The sequence below is a fragment of the Hemiscyllium ocellatum genome, chromosome 1 (genome assembly GCF_020745735.1).
Source record: "Hemiscyllium ocellatum isolate sHemOce1 chromosome 1, sHemOce1.pat.X.cur, whole genome shotgun sequence".
Lineage (NCBI taxonomy): Eukaryota > Metazoa > Chordata > Chondrichthyes > Orectolobiformes > Hemiscylliidae > Hemiscyllium > Hemiscyllium ocellatum.
In genome coordinates, this window is record NC_083401.1 from 67,943,128 (window position 1) to 67,962,934 (window position 19,807).

General features: G+C 40.0%; 1 protein-coding gene across 1 annotated transcript in view; it reads left to right on the forward strand.

Moving 5' to 3' along the window:
* The window catches only part of epg5 (ectopic P-granules autophagy protein 5 homolog (C. elegans)), a 152,262-nt gene that overhangs the window by 63,059 nt on the left and 69,396 nt on the right, over positions 1-19,807 (forward strand). Inside the window, exons 17-21 of the mRNA XM_060821832.1 lie at positions 1,674-1,814; positions 3,336-3,480; positions 6,871-7,068; positions 7,462-7,572; positions 9,353-9,475. Coding sequence (XP_060677815.1) covers positions 1,674-1,814; positions 3,336-3,480; positions 6,871-7,068; positions 7,462-7,572; positions 9,353-9,475 — 718 coding nt within the window. The remainder of the gene's footprint in view (positions 1-1,673; positions 1,815-3,335; positions 3,481-6,870; positions 7,069-7,461; positions 7,573-9,352; positions 9,476-19,807) is intronic.

Genomic DNA, 19,807 nt, shown 5'->3' on the forward strand with positions numbered 1-19,807 from the left:
CACGTTCCTGTCCTTTCTCCATAACCCTTGATTTCCCCCACTGATCAAGAATCAGTCTATCTCAGCCTTAGATATACACAAATACTGATCTCCCGCAGCTCTCTGTGGCAAGGAGTTCCAAAGACACTTAACTCTTTTTGAGGAAAGAAATTCCTCCTCATTTCAGTCATAAAGTAACACCCTTTTATTCTGAGACTATACTCATTGGTCCTAAACTCTCTAATGCAGGGAAACATTTTTTCAGCATTTATCCTGTCAATCCCCTTAAAAATCTTATGTTTCAATGAGATCACCTCATTCTTCTAAGTGTCAATGATTAGTTTAGTCTCCTTCCTCTTTCTGTCGTATTATTGGTACCTATGTGGACCATAGCGGCTGGATCTTTCCTCTTCGACTTTGTCTCATCTGGGCTGCAGAAGAACATTCTTAACCTGAGCACCAAGCAGGCAGCACTCAAGACTCTCAATCTTGGCCACAGAGAAATGGGAACTATACCCCAAACTATACTAAGCCCAGTTACAACATAATTTCTCTTTTCTCCCCACTTCATAGAATCCTACACTGTGGAAACATGCCATTTGGCCCAACAATTCCACACTGACCCTCCAAAGGGTAATCCACCCAAACTCATTCCCCTACCCTGTACTTACCTCTGACTAACGTAACTAATTTACAAATCCCTGGACACTGCGGGCGATTTAGCATGGCCAGTTCACCTGACCTGTGCATCTTTGGATTGTGGGAGGAAACTGGAGCATCTGGAAGAAACCCATGCAAACATGGGGAGAATGTGCAAACTCTATACAGACAGTCACCCAAGATGGGAATTGAACCTGGGTCCCTAGTGCTATAAGGCAGCAGTGCTAACCACTGTGCCACCATACCACCCCTAGGTGACAACACTCTTGAATGGTTATCTGTACCAATGTGCTATGATCAGTTTGCATATCTTCCCTACTCTTCCCTTCTCTCGTCCATTTAAGGACCAAAAGTCTTAAATCTGTTAAACAAGCTCAAGGACTCAGGCCTCTTCAGCACGACCTCCTGGACTCCTTGTTGACACACCCTTCTGTCCCTTACCACTGACTAAATTTGAGGTAATTATTCTGAGGGGTGTGACTGTCTCCTGAAACACAGCACTCTGGTTTGAAGCTCAGACCGCAGATCATCAACTCTGAACAGTTGAGTTCTTCAAGCAACCAAAGCTTACTGCAGAAGTGGTCACTATGATCTACAGCTCCCAAATGCAGGGTGCAACACAAAATCTTGCCCTGCATCTCTATTTTATTACTTGGTTCTTAGTTAAATAATGTTGTTTCCTAAACCGTGAGTGAGCTACATTTGAAAAGATGTAGCTGTAGCATCATTTTATACATTTGCATACTGTGAAAGATGGAAATTAATAGTCATAATTGAGACACATTCAAATGACAAGTAACTCATCTTTATATTTTAGTGTGACAGGGAAACACATTGTGCCATGGCCTTCATCTCCATGGCAATATGTTAACATATTTCATGGCATTTTCTCCTGGAATCCTCTATTAATTGTTGCATGCTGTAGCCCATAAAGCAGTTCAGCTGGCAGCTTAAATGCTTACAGGTTTTAATTAAAGATATAAAGTCCATTTTATGATTGTCTGAATCTGCTCATGTTTTAAAATATCTTTTAGCATTGACAAGTTCTGCTCTGAAGGAATACCTTTGCTGGGTGTACTTGTGCAGTCAAAACATCTCAAAGCAGTAGTCCACGTGTTGGATAAGATCTTGCCACTCTTCTACCGATGCCAATATTATCTTCTGAAAAATGAACAGTTAAGTAGAAGCTAACTTACATTCTGCTTCAAAAATAAAACTCTTCTATTCTTCTTTAGAATATGCTTGTTGAGAGTAATGACTTACGATTCCACAACAAATAACAAAATGCTTTAAACTTTCTCAGTGTTGAAAGACAGAACAGCTAATTGCTAAAGTTGTGTATCGTTTGTGTGCATCATACTGACTTTGGATGTTACATTTCCTTGATACTCTTTTGTAATGCATTTGTTAACAATTTTGAATTAAATTCTTATTTGAGTCATATTTATCATCACCTAGATTTGAATGGTGCAACTTAACTGTTAAATTACATTTTTAAAAGTTATATTTATCAGTGAAGATTAAGGTCACAAAATTGCTTGATATTTATTAACTAATTAATACTGAAAGAATTAGACTATCACAAATCACTCAAATTGTTTGAATATTATGAAAGTTTTTTTAATTCTTTTTCTAAACTAGCATATTCAGACCACAGGATTCATCTCCAATAGTTCTTTTTGCTTCCTCAATTTCTCACTTTCCATTTCAAGGGAGGGGCTGTCTGCTAATACTCATTATTGGGGAGCCTAACTCTGTCTGAGCATTATATCTTCATTTCAATCCAAATGGGGAGGGCGGTTCCCCAAATTGAGGTGTCGCAGCTCTCCACACAGCTGGGTGTCTGGGGTTGTATGTGAAGCCTGAATAAAGGGGAATCATGAAGGGACACCTGTGGGGAGTGACGGTAGCATAAAGTTGGGGTGGGGGGTGGAGGAGAGCTCAAAAGTGGAGTTGAACAAAGCACACCGTTCCCTGGGTCTTTTTAACAGCTCTCCATTCTAATCATGTAACAGCACCACTAACAAATTATCCCTAACCATGTGTGATCTTAACCTTGTGTGTTAGCCTTTTGTGCAGCACCTTATCAAATGCCTCCTGAAGTCCAGATACATTACATCTACAGGATCCCCATTATTCACCTGTCTTGTTACATCTTTGAAGAAACTCTAGGCAAATTAGTCAAATATGATTTACCCTTCATAAAACCATGGTACATTGTGTTTTGACTTTCCAAAGTCCTTTTATAACCTTCTTATCAATGGATTCTAACAGTTTCCCAACCATACTTATTAAACTCACTGGTCTATAGTTTTCCCACTTCTTGTCTTCCTCCTTTTTGAATAAGGGTGTTACACAAATACTTCTCCAATCCACTGTAACCTTTCGCATATCCAGGGAATTTTGGAATGTTATAAATAATGAATCCACTCTCTATGCTGCCACTTCCATTAAGATACTTGGATTTAGACCATCAGGACCTGGCGATTTGTCTGTCTTCGATCTGAAAAGTTTGCTCTGTACATTTTCCCTAGTAATGATTATTCTCAGTTTCTAAAACCTCTGTATTATCTGTTAATTACAATATCTGTTATGTTCTGTCTCAACACCAAATGTAGTATTGAATTATGATGAGGAAACTTAATATTAAGCAAATTTAAAAACTCACTATTTCTTTCTTTCTTCCTCTACTTCAGGTTTTTAATGTATATGCAGCTTTTTCTGCAGACTGATAGTGGTGTACTTCAGGGAATGACTCAGCAAGTGACCCAGAAAGTAGCACAACATTTGACTGGCGTCAGCTATGGAGAAAACATTAAATTGTTAAACAGCATGATCCAGGTATAGTTAATTAGATAATGCTTAAAAGGATTGATACAAGAAATTATTAAACAAAGAACATTGACTTGCATTCATGTAGTACCCTTCACTGGCATCAGAATGTCTCAAAGTGTTTTCCGAAGTGTCATCATTGTTGTAATGTACTTGTATCACATGTTGCCATAGATGCAAACACTGCCACTTTTAACCAGTAATCAGCCAGGATTAGATTAGCCTCAAAACTGCCTGTGCTTACCATCATTTCTCTTCTGAAAAGGACAGAAGTACAATTAAACACAGAAATCAAAAGTTGCTATTAGTTCTCCAAAGGATCCCCCCTCAGACTGCAGTTATTTAGAAATTACTAAGCCAATAAGAAATTGCTCTTCCACATGATCAGTCTTGCAGTAGAACCTTTTGAACAAGCAGATTTTACCATCAAGGCATACAACCATATCCAGCATGAAACAGAGCTGCTGAAATGAAAACTTTGCCATATAATTAGTTTTTTAATAACATGCTAAGTTCATTATCACCATTGAGAAACCTCTCTGGCTGTGGAAAATGAATACTATATTTATAGATTGTCAGATTTATCCATTTTGTTTATAAATATTCATTTTTTTAAATGTTTGACATTTCACCTTCAACTTTCATACTACTGCTACACCCTGAACATCTGTTTCACTCGCCATGAAATTTAAAGTGGAGATTAAACAGATTAGTTAACCTGGTTTTGTGTGTGAGAGAATACTTCAGTGTGATTGATTGCTTGATGCCATTACTGTAGCTGGAACAACCACTTTGATCTATACCAAATTATACAACTGTCAGGAAAGAGAAAATCCATGCCAGAGATCACTAATCTTTGTGGTCACCTTTCTTAGGATGGTCATTGCTGCTGACTTCTATGTGTGATCCTATTCCAGTTGCACTCTTATAAAGCATTTATCCCAATTGAACAAGATCTATTGTTAACACAATATCAGCTGGATGTTACTTAATAAGAATAACTTTACATGCATTGTGGAAAATCACTTATGTCACTATTTTATAGTTAGATTTCTTGTGTAGCTGAACATTTGATATCTTTGAACAAAAATGCCATGGCTACAACAACAGGTTAGAAGCTCGGCATTCTGTGCTCAATTTTCCTGGTGTACTGCAGCTCCAAAGGCATTTGAAGTTTGATGCCAGCCAGGCCAAAGTAGCTGGCTTGATCAACACCCATTCCTCAATGTTAAGCATTAGATCTCTTCACCACACTGCAATAAATTTCAGGTTGTATCAGCTACAAAATATACTGCAGCGATTTTGAAATAGGTCTTCCTCAAATACAGAAACTGGAGAGATGTTGGTATAATGGCAATGTCACAAGGCTAGTAATCCAGAGGTTTAGGCTAATCCTCTGGGGAAGTACACAAACCCTGGGCAGCTGGGGAAATTTAAATTCATTTTATAAATCTGGATTATAAAGTTAGTCTCGGTGATGGTGACTGTGACCACTATCATTGAGTGTTATAAAATCCTGTCCGATAAACTAATTATTCTTTAGGGAAGGACATCTGCCAGTCAGCCTTGGTGTGGCCAGCATCTGACTCCAGACCATCATATCTTGTTAACTTTTATTGCCCTCTGAGTTGTCCAGTAAGCCAGACAGTTTGAGGGCATTGAGGAGTAGGTGACAAAAGGCCAAGGACACTACCAATCCATGGAAGAATTAATAACGTCCACATCCATGGAAGAATTAATAACCTCCTCAAACTACAGCTTGCACCACCGAGGAAGAAGATATAGCACTTTGGATATTTTCTCCCTCAAAGGTCTCCTCCAAGGCACACAACCATCCTAACTTGGATCAGTAATCCATTACCCTAACAGCATTCACCACATGAATTGAGGCAGAACAAGGAGATGGACTTTTGCCATTATCTTTGAGAATAGATAGGAATAGATAGTCAATTGGTCAGTAATGCCTATATCCCGTAGACATTTACAGTCACTTGACAGCTTTGATAGTATTTCTACTTTATCTCTTGCAAACAGATCCTACTGTGCCAAGATGGGTGAATCTGGCTACTTGAGGATATTTATTCAGTTCTAGGGATAGCTCCATACAAAGTCTGATTTCTTTCCACTTAGACTAGTTGCTACTACTGTATTCTAAGAAATAATTGTATTTGGATGTACTAATTTATAAACAAATCTTAATAATTTCACACGTGATCCACATGAAAGTTTTATCCCTCTTACTCTAAATATCCTAACCTCTCATGTTTTATTCTGAGTAGATTTTCAGTTTGAAAATTAGCTTCTTAATCTCTCATTTTTTTCAGCGCATCATTAGGTTTTTCCAAATTTTTGCGTTTACTTAATATGGACTCCAAAAGCAAAAGTCTATCTTTTAAGTTTCAATCACTTTAAACACAGATGTAACAAGTTATAATGAGAATCTTAATTGTTTAGCAAATAAGGTCATACTCATTAGCTGGCAAACACTTCCCTGGCATTAAAAATGATATGCTAGACAACACAAGATCAAACTGACTTTTCTTTAAGGCGTTCCTGGATGTTTCTTCTTCCCAAATGGCATCCCTGAGCATTTATTGAAAGTGTGGACTCTTGCAGTAAATGGGGAAGTAGGGGTAGGTAATAAATGCTGGCCCAACAGTGACTCCTACATCTTGTGTACAAATAAAAAAAATTAGATCAGACCTATCAGAATCATTTGGTTTAAAAATATCATTTGAACTGCCTAGAATTAGCTTTAAGATGGCTGAGGTTTCACATGGTTCAAAATACAATTTTTAATGTCAAGTTTGTTTTTCTGTATGTTCTCCAAAGGATGGTGTCAAAATTGAGTATTACAAAGAATGCTAGATAATGTTCAAGTAAAAGTGCAGTCATGGCTCACGTGGTAGCACATTCTGTTTGGTTGAGAAGGGTATGAATTCAAGTCTCACTTCAGGACATAAGCACAAAAATCGAGGCTGACACTGATGCAATAGGGAAGTAATGTCTTTAGATGAGAGATGCAACAGTAGACTGGTCTGCCTTCTCAGATGGATATAACAGAAATCCTGACACTCATTCAAAGAAGAATGGGGCAGCTATCCCTGGCGTCATGGATAATATTAATTCCTCATTTTGCAATACAAAACAGATTACGTGGCCTTTATCACGTGGCTGGAATTTGCTCTGCAAAAATCGGTCTCCGAGCTGCTTATGTTGTTACAATGATTATTCAAAAGTGCTTAATCGGCATAAAGTGATTTAGCATGTGTAGTGGTCATGAAAGACATTTATATGATATATTTCAGAGAACTACTTTTTATGTTCACATAAGTACAATAGTTAATGCATTTGGATATGATGCTGTAAAAATCAATTAACTGCCTTTCATGTTTACAGACTCACGTCTCAGAAAACAATAAACCTGACCGAGTTGGAGCAGCTGCTGTTCTGGAATTTTGGACTCAGGTCTTGACAAGCCAACAGCTTTGGCACAAAGACAGAAGTGTTTTGTATTTGATGAATAACCTTTGTAAGGTGGCATTTCTTTATCAACAAGAAGACTGTTTGCAAAAGTCCCTTTATCAACTGCACAAGGTATCTTGCAGAAACCTTCAAACTAGCCAAAAAACTGTTAGTACAGCTGAACATGGAACACACGTGGTTTCATGTAGATGAGAGAGTAGCCAAATATCATGAGAAAAACTTTCTTCATTGATCACTGTTCAGTAAGAGAATTTAAACCATAAACTAGCTAAGAATTTTCATTTAAAAACATTTAACACATATTTACATTTTATATTAAAATAGGCGCAGTATTAAAATTAATTATTTATTTAGGCCTATCCATATAATGTGTCAATTTGTTTCCTCATTTACAATTCTGATTTATAATAGTGAAGCCTGTTACATTTGCATAAATCCAGTTATATGGTTTGTTGTTTCTTATAAATATCTAAAAAGGTATTCTTATTTGAATAAAACGTTTAGAGTGCCCTTGGATACCATGGTGATCGTGGAGTGTTCACTTCATTCATGAGCTGGATGTTAGCTGGCAACTTGACTCCATCATTTATTGAAGGCAGTGCTACTTCAACTGAGGTAAATCCTTTTCTATACGACACGCGCGCACGCACAAGCACACACGCACACATATATATATATTAAAATTCTAATCACACCACTAACAAGACAGCCTGCTTTAAATATTTTTAATAACTTGTATATTGGGCTTTCGGCTGACAACTGACAAGCAACATTTGCGTCTCACAAGTGCCAAGCAATGATCATGTCCAACAAGAGAGAATCTAGCCCGTTATATTCGATGGCATTGTTATCACTGTATCTTCCATTAACTACATTCAAGGGTTACATTTGATCAGAAACTGAACTTGTCTAGCCTTATCAATACAGTAGCAACAAGAACCAGCCAGAGGTAGAGAATCCTTCAGTAAATAGATCACCAACTGACTCCCCTAATCCTGTCGATCTACATGGCACAAGTCAAGGATGTGATGGAAAATTCCCCATTTGTAGCTCCAACAACACTCAGCCTATCTGCTGTTTCTCGCCACTTGCCTGTTCGGCCATCCAACCACTGCCCATCCTGGATGATTGATGTCACAGACTGCTGATGTGTGTTTCTCCTCTTGCCCCTCCTCCTACTTCCCTCTGACCCCCATCACTCAACATCAATGTGGGATTCAAGTGATTCAGACTTCTGTGTTCTGAATTCTATTATTCATACTCCTGGTACCACCTACTTGTCCATTGATTCTATGATGTTCACGTTCTTCACTTCTGTGATGTCGGATCATGTCAGAGCACGTGCATGTTCTTTGCATAACTTGGAAATGGTGTTTGCACCAACACAGCCAGGAAAGAAACCAAGATACAGATCTTCATGGAGAGAGTTTAAAAACTTACCCAGTCTAATCATCCTCACCTCAACTGGCATCCCTGCTACTTCCTTTTTGCGATATTTTCTAACCAGCCTATTCAGAGATGTTATTACACACCTTTGAAGCAGATGGGACATGAACTTGGGTCCCCTGGCTAACAGGTAAGAGAAATAGTACTGAATCACAAGAGTCCTCTGCTCCCTATTTGTTTTTTTTAAATTTAACCTAGTTTTCTATTCATTTTATTCAGAGATGTTTTTACCTCTGGAGCAGTTGACACTTGAATGTGGGCCTCCTGGTTCAGGTATAAGGTCCTGAAGAGGACCCAAAACCTGATGGAGATCTTTGTAATCAATCTATTCGGAGATATTATTACACACCTCTGGACAAGTTTGGATTTGAACCCAGTTCTTCCTGGCATTTAGGTAGGGAGACGGAGACTGCGACTGCTCCACAAGAGCCCTCTGCTCCCTACTGATCAGACCATTAATTTCCACATGTTTTTCTATCAACCTTAACAATTATATTAACAAACTATAATAATGTGATCAACCATTCTTTAACAATGTCTACATTTATAAAGAAAATTTCTGCCATCGAGTAATAGTTCCATCTCTGCCCCAGGCACCATAAGGCAAAAACGAACAGTAATACAACACAGATGTAACACAATGGGTGACTTTAAAATGGGAACTGTGAGAATGTCTTGTCTCCAACAGTGCAGCAATTGAAGTCAAAATTACTGTGAAAGGAGGTATTGGATAAATGCTTGGCAGAGTTCTTCTAAAGTGTAATGACTTGCTGATGTTTAACATTTAGGATGGGTGAAAAAACTGGGTACTTGTGCATTCATTGTTTTTTAAGCATTGAATGCACGTAGAGGCTATTGTACCAAAGCAAAAAAAAAGTCTCATTTTCTGAATTGCCGAGGTTAGATATCTGTTCAGTATCACAATGCTTTACCAACTTCTTCTAAATAGGTGTGGTTCTCCTGGATCATTTTTAACATGGAGGCAATCTTCGAAGAAGATTCTCAGCTCCGTAGATACGTGGAATTTGAATTAATCAGTAAACCATCAGTTACTCCAGATCAAGCCTTAAGAGTATGTATTAACTCTACGTAAGCTAATTGTGTATAATGCGATTTATCGTGTCTTGACCAATCTAATTTAGTATGAAGACTACTTTATGTGAATGCGTACAATTTAGCCAAAATCTGATGACTTTATGTGTATTGTGACACAGAAGGTCCAGATTCAAGTCCCACGTACCCATGGTGGTGTGTGTTATAACATGTCCAAACAGGATGATCTCGTAAAATATGATAACCGGAAGGTACTTTTATTGGTGAATTTGGTTATTGATAAATTTGGTGCTTTTATCATTTACAATTGCCAAATATACCAGTATTGGCTGCCCTTCTAACAGCATTTCTTTCATCCTCACCTGGAATTGTTTCTGCTTCTGGTGATCAGCAGGATAGGAATTTGATGTCTTTTTCATTTGTCTCTTGTAATTTATTTGGATTACAGTGTGCTTAATTAAGGAAGGTTGTTGTAAAATCTAATATATTTACAAACATCACAGTGAGAGGAAAGATGGCTGTTATGGATCAGAATATCAGGCATTCCAACCAAACTGTGTTGGGCCTATGGGGGAGGGTGTGTCTAGTAATGGTTTTCAGAACCCTATTTGGGATCTCTTCTGTCAATGAGGCAGAACTGTTAGGAACTTTGATATGCAGAGTGATCTTGAAAGTCCATAGCTCCCTGAAATTGGCAACACAAGTGGATAAGTTGTAAAGAAAGCATATAGCATGCTTACTTTCATCAATCAGGGGTTTGAATATAACATTTGGCAAATTGTGTTGGAGCTGTATCAGACTTTGGTAGGCCACATTTAGAGTATTGTATGCAGTTGTGGTCCCCACACCATAGGAAGGATATGGAGGTTTTGGAGAGGGTGCAAAAGAGATTTGCCAGGTTGTTGCCTGGTGTGATGTATATTAGCTATAAGGAGAGATTGGACAAACCTGGATTATTTTTGCAAGTGTTGGAGGCTGAGGGAGTGAATGTATTGAATGATGAGAGGCTTGGATGGAGATTATAGCCAGAGTCTATTTCCCAGGTTGAAAATGTCAGTTACTAGGGTGCATAGAATTAAAATGAGAGAGGAAAGTTTTACAAAGATGTGCAAGGCAAGTTTTTTTACACAGAGAATGGTAGGTGCCTCAAACATGTGGTAGGGAAGGTGGTAGAAGCAGATACAATAGCAAGGTTTAAGAAACATTTAAACAGACATGACAACATGTAGGGAATAGAGGGATCTGGACCATGGGCAGGCAGATGGAATTAGTTTAGAATAGCATCATGGTCGACATAGATATGGAGTCTGACAGACTTGTTCCTGTACTGATGTTTTCTCTGTTCTGTAATGTGCTGTAGCTAATTTTTGATGTGCTGGGCTAAGGAGGTGGCTGTTAGCAGATCATAAGTGACTGACTTTCTGGCAGGCCCCAATGTACAGGTGCCAGTATTCAGCCAATTTCATTCAATCTGTGATAAAATACAGCTGAAGGCACTGGAGGGTGCAAAGACTGAGTCTAGATATATTTCAAATGTAGTACCAAAGATTTATGTTCTAAGACATGCCACTCCCCTAGCCAAGTTCATCCAGTACAACTGCAACACTGGCATAACCCAAAAGTCTGAGGTATTACCCAGGTATGTCCTATCCATAAAAGCAGGACAAATGCAATCCACTGTCAGTCTATTCTTGATCACCAGTGTAGTGATGAAAAGTGTTATCAGTAGAAGTGTTACCTGGTTTTTAATCAGTAATAACTTGTTCACTGACATTCAGTTTGGATTCAGCCAGAGTCACCTAGTTCTTGACTTCATTATAGCCTTGAACAAATGCAAACCAAAAACACTGAACTCGAGGTAAGGTGAGAGTGACATCAAGGCTCAGAGGAGAAAATGTGCCGTCAAGCCAATGGGAGCAAAACTGAAGTCAGTTGGAATTGGGGAAACCCCTCCTCTGATTAATCATGCATAGCACAAAGCAAGATGGCGATGGTTGTTGGAGGCCAGTTATCTCAGCTCCAAGTCATAGTAGCAGGAGTTCTCTGGGATTGTGCCAAGGTCCAGTTATCTTCAATTACCTTCCCTTCTTCATTAGGTCTTAACTGTGGATGTTTACTGATGATTGCACAGTATTCCATTTATGTCTCCTCAAATACTGAAGCATCAATTTACATATGTAGTAAGACCTGGACGATATTCAGGCATGAATGAGTAAATGGTAGGTCACATTCATGTCACAAACCATCGCAATGACCATCTACAACAAACAAGAATCAGCATTTCTTGACTTTTAATCATATTACCACCAGTGATTCGCACCATTACTGTCTTTTGGGTTACATTGACCAGAAACTGAACTGGACTAGCCATACAAATACTGTGGCTGCAAGAACATGTCAGAAGCTCTGAGGCAGACACCTCATCTCTTGACACCTTAAAATCTACCCAAAACATGCAAGCCACAATTCAACAGTATGATGGAATACTCTTCACCTGCCTGAATAAGTAAGCTCCATCAACACTCAACAAAATTGATCATGTGTAGGTATGATGAGCCGAACGGCCTCTTTCTGCATGATAATAATTCTGTGATGTCCTGGACAACCTCTACTTGATTGGAACCCCATCCGCCATCTTAAATATTAACATCATTCATTATCAACACACAGTGACTACAGTGTGTGCTGTAGACAGGATGATTTTCAGTAAATAAGTTCAGCTGCTTCAGCATCTTCTAAATCCACAATCTCTACCACCGAGAAGGTCAAAGGGTAGCAGATGCATAGGATCACCATTTATTAAATTCCTGTACAAGCTGTGCACCATCCTACCTTGGAATCACTGTTCCTTTCACTGTCACTGGATCAGAATTCTAGAGCATTGTGCGTGACTGTGCAATAGTTGACAAAGTAGATTCATTTCAATCGTCTCTCGGATAATTAGGGATGGGAAACTGGTGCTACTTTGCCAGTGATGCCATATCCTGTGAAAGAATAAAGAAAATGTAGAGCTATCAACACTTATTTGAGTCATTCGTGCATTTTAGGTCATGTAGATGATTACGTGAAATCCACTCACATGATTTCTTTAGAAGACAAATTCCACAACAAATAAAGGTTTGGACCCTTGAGTTTTGCATTATTTGTGGGTTCATACAATGTCTTTTGTAACAAGTTCCAAGATTTAGGAGGCCACCCATGAACAGGTCTAAGTGGGAAGATATGGAATATTAAACAGACAAGATAATCAGCATTTCTGCAGCAATTGAACCTAGTGTCCCACACAACTGTGTTGCAATGTAAAATGACGCCATTCGGCCCATTGTATCTGGAGTGACTCTTCAAATGAACCAAACGATTTAGTGGCAATCTCCTAGTCCTCTCCATAACCCTATGCATTGTTTATTTTCAAATAATTGTCTAATGCCTTCTTGAACCTCCATCCGCTGTATTTCCAGGCAGTGCATTCCTAATGAGAACCGTTTGCTCTGTGAAAGAGTTTTTTTCTCACATCACACTTACTACTTTCACATTTAAATACATTTGTGCCCTCCCATTCATGATTCTTTTACTGGTAGAAACAGACCCCTCAAGATTTTGAAAGCTTCAGTCAAAGAGCTGAATTTGTCAGGTGAACTAATCAATGCTATGTTTGACCAAATGTACCATCAAGGAATCCCAGCAAAACTTGAGTCAGGGGAAAGCTATCTGCTGGTTGGTGTCACACTTGGCACAAAGGAAGATGGTTGCGGTTGTTGGAGGTTGAGAATCTCTCCAGAACATCTGTTCAGTAGTTCCTCAGGGTAGTATCGTAGGCCCAACTATCTTCAGCTGCTTCATTAGTTACGTCCATCTATCACAAGAGCGAAAGTGGAGATGTTCGCTGATGCCTACGATATGTTCGGCACTATTCTGGACTCCTCATACTGTTGCAGTCCGTGTTCAAATGCAGCAAGGCTTGGAATAATAACCAGGTTTGAGTTGACTAATCACAATTAACATTCACACAAGTGCTAGGCAATGGCCATTAATAATAAAAGAGAATCTAACCATCCCTCATTAACACCCGATGGTATTACCATCACCAGATTCCTCCACAATCAATGTTCTGGGGTTACCATTGATGAGAAACTGAACTGAACTACCTCTGTAAGTACTTTGGCTACAAACGCAGGCTAGGGGGTAGGACTCCTGCAGCTAGTAACTCACCAACTGACTCCCACTTGCCTGAATGAGTATAACTCCCACAGCACTCAAAAAAGTCAAGACCTTGCAGGACAAAGTAAGGCTTGCTTGATTGTCACCACATCCACATTCAGTTCTTCCACCATTAGGACACATTAGCAGCATTGTGAGCCATTTACAACATTATTTGATTAAATTGACCATGGCACCTTGATCAGCATTTTCCAAACCCACTACCAATGAGAAGGACAAGGGCAGCAGGTAAACGCAAACACCACCTCCTGCAAGTTTCTCTCCAAGCCACTTACCAACCTTACCTATTGTTTATTCGTTGTTAAAATCCTGGAACTCCTTCCATAATGGAAGACATCAGTAGGATATTAGAACTTCAACAGAGTTGGGGGCAGAAGTGAATGTAATGGCCAACACTAAGAAAAGGTGCCTAAAGAAGGTGAAAGGCCAGAAGATTGATAAATCACAGACCACTGGACTCATTACCCCTCAATGAAATTGTGGATGCAGAAATGGTCATCATTCAGAAATCACTAGAGTCAGAGATGACCCCAGAGGACTGGAAAATGGCAAATGTAACACCTTGTTTAAGGAGGAGGTCATTGCAGAAAATTATAGCCTGACCTTGGCCGTTGGAAAGATTTAGAGTTCATTATTAAGGATGAGATTGCAGAGCACTTGGAAAAGCATGGTAAAATAGAGCTGAATCAACATGACTTTATCAAAGAGAGATCATCCCTGACAAATCTGTTGGAATTCTCTGCGGAGGTAATGAACATGTTAGACACAGGAAATCCTGTGATCTGTTTGAATTTCTAGAAGGCCTTTGACAAGGTGCTGCAGAGGAGGCTGCTAAATAAAATAAGAGCCCATACTGTTAGAGGCAAGGTACTGGCATGAATAGAGCATTGGCTGACAGGCAGAAAGTGGGGATAAAGGAGTCTTGTTCAGAATAGCAGCCAGTGACTCATGGAGTTCTGCAGAGCCCCATATTGGAACCATAACTATTCATGTGATACATGAATGATATGGACAAAGGAACTAAGGATGGTGTTGCTAAGTTTGCAGATGACACACAGGTGGAGGGACAAGTTGTTTTGAGTCAGGGAGGTTGCAGATGAACCTGGACAGGGGAACAGGCAAAGAAGTGGCAGATGGGATACAATGTGAGGAAGTGTGATGTTATACACTTTGGTAGCAAGAATATAGGCATGGGTTCTTTTCTAAATGGGGAAAGGCTTCAGAAATCTGAAGCACAAAGGGACTTTAGACATCCTAGTCCAGGACTCTCTTAAGGTTAACATGCAGGTCTACTTGGCAGTTAGAAAAGCAAATGTAAAGTTAACATTCATTTCAAAACGGCTTGAATACGAGAATGGCGATTTACTGCTAAGGCAGTATATGGCTGTGGTCAGATTACATTTGGAATATAACAAGCAGTTTTGGGCCCCATATCTAAAGAAGGATGTCTTGCTTTTGGAGGGGTTCCAAAGGATGTATCCAAGAATAAGCCCAGGGATGGAGAGCATGTCATGTGAGGAACAATTAAAGATTCTGGGTCTGTACCCAATTGAGTTAAGAAGGATAAGGGGCACCTTATTGAAGCCTCAGAATGAAGGGACAACAATTCAGAACTGAGTTGAAGAGGAATCTCTTTGGTTAGGGGGTGGTGAACCTGTAGAACCTATTGCCACAGAAGACTGTGCAGGGCAAGTCACTGAGGGTATTTAAGACAGCGATAGATTCTTGATTAAAGCAGATTAAAAATTACAGGGAGAACGGGTTTGAGAAACATATCCGCCATGTTTGAATGGCAGAGAAAACTTTATAGGTTCAATGGCCCAATTCTGCTTGTATATCTGATGGTCTTATCATGGACTTAAGCAGTTAAAGCAGGCAACTTATCAGCATCTTCTCACAGACAACTGGAAATGGTATAAGTGTTGGGCTATCTTGCCCAGATCCCAAGAATAAATGAAAACAAAATCTTCTCTTGGATTTCTCCTCTTCGAGTAAAGCAGTCCTAACTTTGCCAATCTCTTTTCAGATTCTCAACTTACCATTCTTGTAAAGCTCTCCTGCACGTTCTCCAGTGCATTCACATCATCCTTAATGTGCCACACAGAATTATACGTAATACTGCAGTTGAGGTCTCACTGGTCTCCCATTGTGCACATGGCATAGCTTCCTTACTCTTATACTGAATGCCTCTATTAATAAAGTCTAAGATACTGTATATTTTATTAACTGCACTCTCTATATCTCCTGCTACCTTTTATTGACTTAGGCACATGTACACCCAAGTCTATTTGTTTTTTGCAGCAAAATGTATTGCCTCTCACTTCTCAACATTAAATTATGTCTGCCAGCTATCCATCTACTCCTCAAACTCATTAATATTGTTTTGAAGTTCTACACTGTGTACGTCACAGTTTATAATTTTCCCAAATATTTTATCATTCTAAATTTGAAAAATTATCCTTTGTACTCCATGTGTAGATAATTGATATATGTTAGGACAGGCAAGGCTCCCAATACCAACCCCAGGAGTACTCTATGACAAATTTTGTTCCAAACTGAAAAGTATGTGAAATATTACTTTGTTTCTTATCCAGCCAGTTTGCATTTCTGTTGCCGCTGTCCTTTTTATTCCATAACTTATAACTTTTTGCTGTACATCTGTCTAAATTATTATTTATAAAAGTTACCCCATTACGAAAGTTAAATTGACTGGACTATAATTGCTGAGCTTTTCCTTGCAGCAGAGCTTAATGTATACATTTCTGGTTCCGCTGCTGAATCCAGGGAAAACTGAAACATCACGGCCTCTATCTCCGCACTTGGTACTTTCACATCCTTTAGCACCTGAGAATGACTGTCACTTGGTCCTGTTGCCTTGTCAACTCCTAAGTTGACAACATATTCAATATATAGAATATAGAACAGTACAGCACAGAACAGGCCCTTCAGCCCATGATGTTGTGCCAACCACTGATCCTCATGTATGCGCCCTCAAATTTCTGTGACCAAATGCATGTCCAGTAGTCTCTTTAAATGTCTCCAATGACCTTGCTGCCACAACTGCTGCTGGCAACACGTTCCATGCTCTCTCAACTCTCTGTGTAAAGAACCCGCCTCTGACATGCCCTCTATACTTTCCTCCAACCAGCTTAAAAATATGACCCCTCGTGTTAGTCATTTCTGCCCTGGGAAATAGTCTCTGGCTATCGATTCTATCTATGCCTCTCATTATCTTGTATACCTCAATTAGGTCCCCCTTCTCCTTTTCTCGAATGAAAAAAGTCTGAGCTCATTCAACCTCTCTTCATAAGATAAGCCCTCCAGTCCAGGCAGCATCCTGGTAAACCTCCTCTGAACCCTATCCAAAGCATCCACATCTTTCCTATAATAGAGCAAACAGAACTGGATGCAGTATTCCAAGTGCGGTCTAACCAAAGTTTTATAGAGCTGCAACAAGATCTCACGACTCTTAAACTCAATCCCCCTGTGAATGAAAGCCAAAACACCATACGCTTTCCTAACAACCCTGTCTACTTGAGTGGCCATTTTAAGGGATCTGTGTACCTGCACACCAAGATCCCTCTGTTCCTCCACAGTGCCAAGAATCTTATCCTTAATCCTGTACTCAGCTTTCAAATTCGACCTTCCAAAATGCATCACCTCGCATTTATCCAGGTTGAACTCCATCTGCCATCTCTCAGCCCATCTCTGCATCCTGTCAATGTCCCACTGCAGCCTACAACAACCCTCTATACTGTCAACGACACCTCCAACCTTTGTGTTGTCTGCAAACTTGCTGACCCACTCTTCAATCCCCCCATCCAAGTCATTAATAAATATCTTCCTTAACAATTTTGAACTTGATTAACTGAGATTCCTTTTCCTGTCTCCATGGTTTGAATACCATCTGCTTTATTGGTAAAGACAGAAGCAAGTTATTCATATAGTGCCTCAGCAATACCACCTGTCTCTGAAGAAATTCATCCACATTTCAATCGTAAATGCTCTACCCCATATTCTTAAACTGTGACCCTGGTTCTGGACTTCTTAGTCATCACAAACATCCTTCCTATACTTTCTCTGTCTTGTACTGTTATAATTTTTTAGTTTCTGAAAGATTACCTGTCTCCTCATTCTTCTAAATTGTAGTGAAGATAATCCTAACCAGTCCACTCTCTGTTCATATGTCAGTCCTGCCATCTTTGGGATCAGTCTGGTAAAGCTTTGTTGCACTCTGTCCATAACCAGATCTCATGCTGCCCAGTCTGCCTCCTGTAGGTGCAACTGACATCCTGTCTTCACACTGAGGATACCCTCTACCATGTTGCATGATATTACCATTATACTTAGATTTGTTGCGCTCTCTCCCTTCACAAATAGGGAGACCAGAACTGTATACAGTACTCCAAATGTGGTCTCACTAAGGCCCTATACAATTGCAACATGATGTCTGCTGTTGTACTCTCACCCATTTACTATGAAGGCCAACATATCATTTGCTGCCTTCACTACCTATTGCACCTGCATGCTTCATTAAAGCCCTGTCTCCTTCACCATCATTTCAGTCAGGTATTCATCTATCCATATCCTCTTATTTCTGTGTTCACTTAGATGTGGTACTGGGTACTGTGAGATTTTTACTTTTGAATTCCTGCTTGCTAATCTTTCTTATGTTCTGACTATGAAACTATATCCCCTCCCAACCTATATCCTTGGTATCAACACAGACTGCAACCATAGGCTGATAATCTTCCTCTACAAAAATGTCCTGCAGCCAATCTGACACATTTTTAACGTTGATACCAGGGAGCCAACATATCAATATAGTCACCTTAGCAGGAAGCAGTGGAATGGTGATATTGTTGCTGGCCCAGTAAGCCAGACACCCAGGTGTAATGCTTAGGGATCCTAGTGTAAAAAAATATGAAATTAAAACTCTGATGATGACCATAAAACCATTGTTGATTGCCATTAAAATCCATCTGATTCACTAATGCCCTTTTAATGAAGGAAATCTGCCATCTGTGTCTGACCTGGCCCACAGGTGACCCCAGTCCCCAGTAAAGTATTTGACTCTTAACTACTCTTTGAAGTGGACTGCATCTGAACAGCTGAAAACAGACCACCTAGCGTTGGCCTGGGTACCAGAAATGACAATGGTGAAATCAGCCCTGGCAATGGTGCAAAGTTCTTCTTACTATCATCTGAAGACATTAGAAAAGTTAGCAGGGGGATCCAAGATGGTGGCGACCCAGCAAGACTGAGTCCACAGTGCTCTACCCAAAACTTGGGAAAAGTGGGCTATCCATCCCCACCACACTCACTAAACCATTTATAATAGTTGTTAACCTTAAATAGTTACCTATTAGTACATTTAAATAGTCTAATACTAGCTGGAAAATGAGTAAAGGGAAGGGAACAGGCGGCTCTAAGAAAGCAGGGACCCCTCCCCCACCCTCTCCCTCTTCAGCTGCAACAAAGGTGTCTTCAGCTACTTCAGGAGATTTACCAATGAAGATGAGCTTTGAGGAGATGTTTGCCAGGTGGGAGGCGAAGATTGATGCTTTTATCGATGAGTCTCGGCAGAGCAGAGAAGCACTATCAGCCGAGCTGCAGAAGCAGGGCAGAGACATTCAGGAATTGGAGTGCCGAGTCAGAGAGGTGGAGTCGAAGGCCGCAGCCTCAGAGACTGGGATAAAATCAACAGCCGACCACATCCGTTTTCTCGAGAATCGAGTCCAGAACCTAGAAAACCACATTGATGACCTCGAAAATCGATGTCGTAGAAAAAATATTCAGTTGTTGGGCCTGCCTGAGCAGGAAGAGGGAGGTCAGCTGATAGCATTCTTAGAGCATTGGCTGCCACAACTTTTAAATCTGCCTGCTGGATCAGGCCAGGTAAGGGTAGAATGGGCCTACCGGGTCACAGTACGTGGGCCCGGCTCAACCCAGCGCCCACGCCCGGTCCTGTTCCAGCTGCAGAGCTATAGGGAGAGGCAGATGCTCCTGGAAGCCTCAAGAAATCTGGGAAAAGATCCCCAAGCTATGACCCACAAAGGATCCAGGATCTTGCTGTTCCAGGACTTCTCCCCAGCTTTGGTCCGAAAGAGGAAGGCATTCGATGAGGCGAAGA